The 9,894-nt window shown below is 51.3% G+C and overlaps 1 protein-coding gene across 1 annotated transcript; it reads left to right on the forward strand.

Annotated features, from left to right (window-relative positions):
* The first annotated feature begins 2,014 nt into the window (after window positions 1-2,014).
* Window positions 2,015-9,286, forward strand: MAGEC1 (MAGE family member C1). Its single transcript, XM_055375414.1, has 4 exons — window positions 2,015-2,150; window positions 2,889-2,986; window positions 3,142-3,248; window positions 3,581-9,286. The coding sequence occupies exons 3-4, from the start codon at window positions 3,245-3,247 to the stop codon at window positions 8,743-8,745; spliced, it is 5,169 nt and encodes a 1,722-aa protein (XP_055231389.1). The 5' UTR covers window positions 2,015-2,150; window positions 2,889-2,986; window positions 3,142-3,244; the 3' UTR covers window positions 8,746-9,286.
* Window positions 9,287-9,894: the final 608 nt, after the last annotated feature.

The following is a 9,894-nucleotide window of genomic DNA, read 5'->3' on the forward strand; positions in this document are numbered from 1 at the left end:
CCCTTTTGGAAAGTTCCTCCAAAATTCAGCCCCCTATTCAGAAGTTTCCACAATTAACCGTGTGATGTTTAAATTTAAAAGCTGATTTAGAATTTTGAGAAGATTGATGTGGTTTTTAAAGTAAAATTTATACATATATGAGCTTATGTATGTGTTTATAACTACACATGGGTAATAATATACATATAGGTCTGCCACTTCCCTTTCCACTATTATAGATTCAATTGCATCCCCACTGAAGTCTTATGTTGAAATTAACATGTGGCATTATTTGGAGACGGGATTATCTCAGAGGCAAGGAAGTTAAAATGTGGTTATTAAAGAAGAGCTGGTACTATTCCTATGCAAACATCCTTTGTTTATTAATAAACATACTTTATTCACATTTATTTCCTTGTCACGAAAATCTATTTTCTGTCCCAAGATACCCTGAGGATACTCCATTACACTTGTTCATCATGTCTCTTTAAATGCCCTTTGGCTGTGCCAGTTCACTGAGACTTCTCTTGATTTTGAAAACATTGACAGTTTGGAGGTGTATGGTCAGGTATTTTGTAAAATAGCCTTTGATTGGGAATTAAGTGATTATTTTTTATGATTTGATGTAGGTTACGTTTTCTCGGAAGATGAACAGAGAAGTGAAGTGCCATTCTTATCATACCGACGGCACATAATACCAACACAATTTGTCACTGAGGATGTTACTTTGATCACCATGGTGACCTAGTGTTTGTCAGTTTTCTTCAGGGTAAAGTCACATTACTTTTTTCCCTGTGTCATACTGTCATCTTGGGAAGGATAGGAAGACCCAGGACCAGCCAGTAGTCAGATGAGGCCTCTGAGGGAAAACTGCAGAAACCTCCTGCCCACAAAGAAGAGGATCCACAGAAACCAGCTCCCCACCTGTTGTCATCCCTGGGAGGCCCAGGGGCATGTTGACCCACAGTGCTGTCCCCTGACGTCTTAGCGTGTAGAAAGAGGAGAAGGCTGTGCTTAGGTGAGTCTCACTTCAGATCATGAGAGCAGAAGATCAGGAGGGGGGCCTTCTAGGCATCCCCAGGCTGATACAGAGGACGGACTGGTGAGCTACCCCACCACGGACACAGGAGGATCCCCAAAAACCAGCCCGTTTTCACTGCTAGGAGGCCTTGGGCAGGGCCATTAGGGAGAGACGCTAGCGTGCTCCAGTCCCTCTTGGAGGGTTCATGGAAATGGGAACCTTGATCTGAAAAACAGTCCCTGGAGAGAAGAGGGAGGGAGTGGAGGCCGTATCAGGAATAATAGGTTGAGGAAGACTGAGGGTCCCTCCCACGCCATTTCAGACGGAGGGCAGTGGAGCCCTACCTGGAGTCTGGGAGGCCATACCCCACTGTGGATGGATGTGATTCTACCTCTCTTGCACCTTGCAGGTCTCAAGGATGGGAGGGGCTTATTCGGAGGTGAAAGACTCAGATGCATAGAGGCAGGGAGCCCAGGCAATTTCAGGAGTCCAGGAACAGCCTCTCAGGAAGGCAGGAAGGGAACACCCATGACTGGTAGTGCTGCCTGTCCTGTCCCTGTGCCTGCTGCCAGCCATGGAGGAGCCCATCAGGGTCCCCAGATTTACAAATTTCTGACTTCCATTTTGGGAGTCAGCCAGAGGGGAGATTTTCTCTGAGGAGGGCAGCTTCAGTTAAACAGAGGGAGTAGCCCCAGGGCTGGCCACTCAACAAGAAGAGAACTCTGTCAAAGGACAGTGACCTCCGAACACGGGGGGAGGCACAGGCTGCACCCTGCCACTCCCTGCTGTCAGCCCTGGAAAAAGGTGGGGTGTGAGTGTCAAGGACTGGGGAGGTGGGAGGGAAGAGGTCAGCAGGGCTTAGGGAGTGAGCAGAAAGGTTTGGAGCACATCCTGGAGGTGGGAAGGAAGGGATGGAAAGGAGGCTGACAAGCGGGCGTGGGGCGGGGGGCTTCCTCCTCTGAGAGGAGGCCCCGCCCCACGCTATCTGGGCTGTCAGCCCTGATCAACCCTGGCAGGGTTCCCGGATGTGCTTTGCCGGATGTGCTTTCCCGGCGGCCATCTTGGGAGTCTGAAGGACCTGAGGCATTTTGTGACGAGGATCGTCTCAGGTCAGCGGAGGGAAGAGACTTAGACCTATCCAGTCTTCAAGGTGAGGGCCCTGAGCGAGAAGTGAGGGACAACCCCACCACAGAGAGAAGCAGCCCTGGCCTGCCCTATCCCTGCGGTGGCACTTGTAGGTGGCAGAAACGAAGATGGTAGCCGAGGGCTGAGGGACGCGTCCTCACGGCAGAAGAAGGGAGGAAATGCCGGCCCTCTAGGGAATAAATAGGAAGGCATTGAGGAGGACCGGGGGAACCCCCACCTCAGAGGACAGATTCCCAGAGATTCCCACCCTGCTCCTCAAATCAGCCCCCATAGAGCTCCCCAGGCGGCTGAGGCTGAGCGGCCGCCCTCTCATTGCTGGATGAGGGGTGTAGGGGAGGGGGAGGGGGAGGCCTTGTTCTGGGGGTCCCATGGCAAGTCAGCACGGGGAGCTGCCTCCAGTTGGCAGAGGGAAGATTCCCAGGCCCTGCTGGGAACAAGAGTGAGGACTGAGGGGTCACATGTGCATCAGAACAGACGTGAGGCCACAGGGACCGCCCCCGTGGTAGAGTGCTGGGAGGTGGCTGCCACCTCACTACCTCCCACTGCTCTCAGTGATGTGGAGTTTGCCTGAGGTTTTTCCTCAGGCCAGCAGAGTGGTGGGGGCCTGGCCCTGTCTGAGAAAATGTGACAATGCTAATTGAATTCTGAGGGGGTCACGAACCTCAGAATTGTGGGACTCTGGGAGTCTGGCCAGCCCCAGCTGCCGTCTTAGCCTGAGGGGCTCCCTCCCTTCCTCTTGCAGGTGCTCCAGGAAGCAGGAGTTGAAGACCTGGGTGTCAGGGACACATACATCCTAAAAGCACGACAGCAGAGGAGGCCCAGGCAGTGCCAGGAGTCAAGGTGAGTGCACGACCTGACTGTGTACCAAGGGCCCTACCCCCAGAAACAGGACAGACCTGGCAGCACCCGGCCTGTAGCCACCCACTGTCATTCCTGGTGCCTCAGGCTCTGCCTGCCAGCTGTGCCCTGAGGTGCTTTCTCACGTCCTTCTACAGGTTCCCAGGAGACAAACCCCCTAGGAAGACAGGCGACCTGTGAGGCCCTAGAGCACCACCTTAAGAGAAGAAGAGCTGTAAGCGGGCCTTTGTCAGAGCCATCATGGGTGAGTTTCTCAGCTGAGGCCACTGGCACTGTCCCTCTCTCCCTCAGTCCTGTGGGATCCCATCATACCTATTCGTGTTCACACGTTTACCTGCTGCTCCTGAACAATATTCATCATGCCTCTCTTTCTAAACCTTCCACGCCCCAGCTTTGAGCAAGGCTTCCAGAAGGCAATTTTCATACTGGAGTTGGTAGATGCAGAGGATCCCCCAGATGAGGAAGAGGAGGAAGCTTCCTCCATTTTCTCTTCCTCTTTCCACTTTTTATTCCCCTCCTCCTCCTCCTGTTCTTCTTTCTCATCCTCATCCTCCTCTCTGCTTCTGCGTTCTCCAGGGGACAAGGATATGCCTGCTGCTGGGATGCCGAGTCTTCTCCAGAGTTCCTCTGAGAGTCCTCAGAGTTGTCCTGAGGGGGAGGACTCCCAGTCTCCTCTCCAGATTCCCCGGAGTTCTCCTGAGAGCGACGACACCCTGTATCCTCTCCAGAGTCCTCAGAGTCGTTCTGAGGGGGAGGACTCCTCGGATCCTCTCCAGAGACCTCCTGAGGGGAAGGACTCCCAGTCTCCTCTCCAGATTCCCCAGAGTTCTCCTGAGAGCGACGACACCCTGTATCCTCTCCAGAGTCCTCAGAGTTGTTCTGAGGGGGAGGACTCCTCGGATCCTCTCCAGAGACCTCCTGAGGGGAAGGACTCCCAGTCTCCTCTCCAAATTCCCCAGAGTTCTCCTGAGGGCGACGACACCCAGTCTCCTCTCCAGAATTCTCAGAGTTCTCCTGAGGGGAAGGACTCCCTGTCTCCTCTAGAGATTTCTCGGAGCCCTCCTGAGGGTGAGGATGTCCAGTCTCCTCTGCAGAATCCTGCGAGTTCCTTCTTCTCCTCCGCTTTATTGAGTATTTTCCAGAGTTCCCCTGAGAGTACTCAAAGTCCTTTTGAGGGTTTTCCCCAGTCTGCTCTCCAGATTCCTGTGAGCGCCTCCTTCTCCTCCACTTTGGTGCGTATTTTCCAGAGTTCCCCTGAGAGTACTCAAAGTCCTTTTGAGGGTTTTCCCCAGTCTCCTCTCCAGATTCCTGTGAGTGCCTCCTTCTCCTCCACTTTATTGAGTGTTTTCCAGAGTGCCCCTGAGGGTAATCAAAGTCCTTTAGAGGGTCTTCCCCAGTCTCCTTTCCAGATTCCTGTGAGCGCCTCCTTCTCCTCCACTTTATTAAGTATTTTCCAGAGTTCCCCTGACAGTACTCAAAGTACTTTTGAGGGTTTTCCCCAGTCTCCTCTCCAGATTCCTGTGAGCCCCTCCTTCTCCTCCACTTTAGTGAGTATTTTCCAGAGTTCCCCTGAGAGAACTCAGAGTACCTTTGAGGGTTTTGCCCAGTCTCCTCTCCAGATTCCTGTGAGCCCCTCCTTCTCCTCCACTTTATTGAGTCTTTTCCAGAGTTCCTCTGAGAGAACTCAGAGTACTTTTGAGGGTTTTGCCCAGTCTTCTCTCCAGATTCCTGTGAGCCCCTCCTCCTCCACTTTATTGAGTATTTTCCAGAGTTCCCCTGAGAGAACTCAGAGTACTTTTGAGGGCTTTCCCCAGTCTCCTCTCCAGATTCCTGTGAGCCCCTCCTTCTCCTCCACTTTAGTGAGTCTTTTCCAGAGTTCCCCTGAGAGAACTCAGAGTACTTTTGAGGGTTTTGCACAGTCTCCACTCCAGATTCCTGTGAGCCGCTCCTTCTCCTCCACTTTATTGAGTATTTTCCAGAGTTCCCCTGAGAGAGGTCAGAGAACTTCTGAGGGTTTTGCACAGTCTCCACTCCAGATTCCTGTGAGCCGCTCCTTCTCCTCCACTTTATTGAGTATTTTCCAGAGTTCCCCTGAGAGAGGTCAGAGAACTTCTGAGGGTTTTGCACAGTCTCCTCTCCAGATTCCTGTGAGCTCCTCCTCCTCCTCCACTTTACTGAGTCTTTTCCAGAGTTCCCCTGAGAGAACTCAGAGTACTTTTGAGGGTTTTCCCCAGTCTCCACTCCAGATTCCTGTGAGCCCCTCCTTCTCCTCCACTTTACTGAGTCTTTTCCAGAGTTCCCCTGAGAGAACTCAGAGTACTTTTGAGGGTTTTGCCCAGTCTCCTCTCCAGATTCCTATGACCTCCTCCTTCTCCTCTACTTTATTGAGTATTTTCCAGAGTTCTCCTGAGAGTGTTCAAAGTACTTTTGAGGGTTTTCCCCAGTCTCCTCTCCAGATTCCTGTGAGCCCCTCCTCCTCCTCCACTTTATTGAGTCTTTTCCAGAGTTCCCCTGAGAGAACTCAGAGTACTTTTGAGGGTTTTCCCCAGTCTCCACTCCAGATTCCTGTGAGCCGCTCCTTCTCCTCCACTTTATTGAGTATTTTCCAGAGTTCCCCTGAGAGAGGTCAGAGAACTTCTGAGGGTTTTGCACAGTCTCCTCTCCAGATTCCTGTGAGCTCCTCCTCCTCCTCCACTTTACTGAGTCTTTTCCAGAGTTCCCCTGAGAGAACTCAGAGTACTTTTGAGGGTTTTCCCCAGTCTCCACTCCAGATTCCTGTGAGCCCCTCCTTCTCCTCCACTTTACTGAGTCTTTTCCAGAGTTCCCCTGAGAGAACTCACAGTACTTTTGAGGGTTTTCCCCAATCTCCTCTCCAGATTCCTATGACCTCCTCCTTCTCCTCTACTTTATTGAGTATTTTACAGAGTTCTCCTGAGAGTGCTCAAAGTGCTTTTGAGGGTTTTCCCCAGTCTCCTCTCCAGGTTCCTGTGAGCTCCTCTTTCTCCTCCACTTTATTGAGTCTTTTCCAGAGTTCCCCTGAGAGTACTCAAAGTACTTTTGAGGGTTTTCCCCAGTCTCCTCTCCAGATTCCTGTGAGCTCCTCCTCGTCCTCCACTTTATTGAGTCTTTTCCAGAGTTCCCCTGAGTGTACTCAAAGTACTTTTGAGGGTTTTCCCCAGTCTCCTCTCCAGATTCCTCAGAGTCCTTGTGAAGGGGAGAACACCCATTCTCCTCTCCAGATTGTTCCAAGTCTTCCTGAGTGGGAGGAATCCTTGTCTCCTCACAAGATTCCTCAGAGTCCTCGTGAAGGGGAGAACACCCATTCTCCTCTCCAGATTGTTCCAAGTCTTCCTGAGTGGGAGGAATCCTTGTCTCCTCACCAGATTCCTCAGAGTCCTCGTGAAGGAGAGAACACCCATTCTCCTCTCCAGATTGTTCCAAGTCTTCCTGAGTGGGAGGACTCCTTGTCTCCTCACTACTTTCCTCAGAGCCCTCCTCAGGGGGCAGACTCCCTGTCTCCTCACTACTTTCCTCAGAGCCCTCCTCAGGGGGCAGACTCCCTGTCTCCTCACTACTTTCCTCAGAGCCCTCCTCAGGGGGAGGACTCCCTGTCTCCTCACTACTTTCCTCAGAGCCCTCAGGGGGAGGACTCCCTGTCTCCTGACTACTTTCCTCAGAGCCCTCCTCAGGGGGAGGACTCCCTGTCTCCTGACTACTTTCCTCAGAGCCCTCAGGGGGAGGACTCCCTGTCTCCTCACTACTTTCCTCAGAGCCCTCAGGGGGAGGACTCCCTGTCTCCTGACTACTTTCCTCAGAGCCCTCCTCAGGGGGAGGACTCCCTGTCTCCTCACTACTTTCCTCAGAGCCCTCCTCAGGGGGCAGACTCCCTGTCTCCTCACTACTTTCCTCAGAGCCCTCAGGGGGAGGACTCTCTGTCTCCTCACTACTTTCCTCAGAGCCCTCAGGGGGAGGACTCCCTGTCTCCTCACTACTTTCCTCAGAGCCCTCCTCAGGGGGAGGACTCCCTGTCTCCTCACTACTTTCCTCAGAGCCCTCCTCAGCGGGAGGACTCCATGTCTCCTCTCTACTTTCCTCAGAGTCCTCTTCAGTGGGAGGAATTCCAGTCTTCTCTCCAGAGCCCTGTGAGCATCTGCTCCTCCTCCACTCCATCCAGTCTTCCCCAGAGTTTCCCTGAGAGTCCTCAGAGTTCTCCTGAGGGGCCTGTCCAGTCTCCTCTCTATAGTCCTCAGAGCCCTCCTGAGGGGACGCACTCCCAATCTCCTCTCCAGAGTCCTGAGAGTGCTCCTGAGGGGGAGGATTCCCTGTCTCCTCTCCAAATTCCTCAGAGTCCTCTTGAGGGAGAGGACTCCCTGTCTTCTCTCCAGTTTCCTCAGAGTCCTCCTGAGTGGGAGGACTCCCTCTCTCCTCTCCAGATTCATCCGTGTCCTCCTGATGGGGCGGATCCCCAGTCTCCTCTCCAGATTCCTCAGAGTCCTCCTAAGTGGAAGGACTCCATGTCTCCTCTCCACTTTCCTCAGAATCCTCCTCAGGGGGAGGACTTCCAGTCTTCTCTCCAGAGTCCTGTGAGTATCTGCTCTTCCTCCACTTCTTTGAGTCTTCCCCAGAGTTTCCCTGAGAGTCCTCAGAGTCCTCCTGAGGGGCCTGCTCAGTCTCCTCTCCAGAGACCTGTCAGCTCCTTCTTCTCCTACACTTTAGCGAGTCTTCTCCAAAGTTCCCATGAGAGTCCTCAGAGTCCTCCTGAGGGGCCTGCCCAGTCTCCTCTCCAGAGTCCTGTGAGCTCCTTCCCCTCCTCCACTTCATCGAGTCTTTCCAAGAGTTCCCCTGAGAGTCCTCAGAGTTCTCTCCAGAGTCCTGTGAGCTCCTTCTCCTCCTCCACTTCATTGAGCCCATTCAGTGAAGAGTCCAGCAGCCCAGTAGATGAATATACAAGTTCCTCAGACACCTTGCTAGAGAGTGATTCCTTGACAGACAGCGAGTCCTTGATAGAGAGCGAGCCCTTGTTCACTTATACACTGGATGAAAAGGTGGATGAGTTGGCGCGGTTTCTTCTCCTCAAATATCAAGGGAAGCAGCCTATCACAAAGGCAGAGATGCTGACGAATGTCATCAGCAGGTACACGGGCTACTTTCCTGTGATCTTCAGGAAAGCCCGTGAGTTCATAGAGATTCTTTTTGGCATTTGCCTGAGAGAAGTGGACCCTGACGACTCCTATGTCTTTGTAAACACATTAGACCTCACCTCTGAGGGGAGTCTGAGTGATGAGCAGGGCATGCCCCAGAACCGCCTCTTGATTCTTATTCTGAGTATCATCTTCATAAAGGGCACCTATGCCTCTGAGGAGGTCATCTGGGATGTGCTGAGTGGAATAGGGGTGCGTGCTGGGAGGGAGCACTTTGCCTTTGGGGAGCCCAGGGAGCTCCTCACTAAAGTTTGGGTGCAGGAACATTACCTAGAGTACCGGGAGGTGCCCAACTCTTCTCCTCCTCGTTACGAATTCTTGTGGGGTCCAAGAGCTCATTCAGAAGTCATTAAGAGGAAAGTAGTAGAGTTTTTGGCCATGCTAAACAATACTGTCCCTATTACCTTTCCATCCTCTTACAAGTATGCTTTGAAAGATGTGGAAGAGAGAGCCCAGGCCATAATTGACACCACAGATGATTCGACTGCCACAGAAAGTGCAAGCTCCAGTGTCGTGTCCCCCAGCTTCTCTTCTGAGTGAAGTCTAGGGCAGATTCTTCCCTCTGAGTTTGAAGGGGGCAGTCGAGTTTCTACGTGGTGGAGGGCCCGGTTGAGGCTGGAGAGAACACGGTGCTATTTGCATTTGTGTTCCGTATGGGTAGTTAAGGGGTTCACCTGTTTTACTTTTGGGTATTTTTCAAATGCTTTTCCTATTAATAACAGGTTTGAATAGCTTCAGAATCCTAGTTTATGAACATGAGTCGCACATGTATTGCTGTTTATCTGGTTTAAGAGTAACAGTTTGATATTTTGTAAAAACAAAAACACACCCAAACACACCACGTTGGGAAAACCTTCTGCCTCATTTTGTGATGTGTCACAGGTTAATGTAGTATTGCTGTAGGAATTTTCTTGAAACTGTGAAGGAACTCTGCAGTTAAATAGTGGAATAAAGTAAAGGATTGTTAATGTTTGCATTTCCTCAGGTCCTTTAGTCTGTTGTTCTTGAAAACTAAAGATACATACCTGGTTTGCTTGGCTTATGTAAGAAAGTAGAAGAAAGTAAATTGTAATAAATAAAAGTGTCAGTGACTCATTTATTTGATGAACATTGTATCAGCATTTGCTCATAGAAATTACTGTTAGTAGTGAAGTTACCATTAAAAGCAAGACTCATCCCTAACCCTAAAACGGTAGAGTGTAGGTCCAGAAGCCATGTCAGGAATGTGGTAAGATTTTCTCTACAATCTAAAGAACAAGTTTAAAAAGGAGTGGGGAGGTGAGACTCCAGACGGAGCCTTTGATTAAAAAGGCGCTGAGCTAAGGCAGTTTTGGGCTTTGGGCAACTGTAGGTGCTTCTGTGGGAGCTGATCGTTATGAAGCTGGGTGGTGGCAGGGCCCAGACTCTCAGAAGGTGAGAGAAAAGCCTGGAAAGGAAAACCACTTGAGCGGTTCCCTCTGGGTGGAGGATGAAGCGGAGAGGAGTCTCCACACAGAGAATTAATGGAAGGTGTTCTGTGGCTCTGTAACTGGTGAGCCTGAACACAGTGCAAGGACTAGGTGACTGATACCCATCATCTGCAAGTTTTCCTGAGAATTTTGGTTATAATTCCTTGATGTGGTGCTCAGAAGCCTCTAGGCTGGCACTCATTTGCCAGGCCTGGGAGAGCCCAAGCCCATTCCATTGACA

The sequence above is a fragment of the Gorilla gorilla genome, chromosome X (assembly GCF_029281585.2).
Source record: "Gorilla gorilla gorilla isolate KB3781 chromosome X, NHGRI_mGorGor1-v2.1_pri, whole genome shotgun sequence".
Taxonomy (NCBI): Eukaryota; Metazoa; Chordata; class Mammalia; order Primates; family Hominidae; genus Gorilla; species Gorilla gorilla.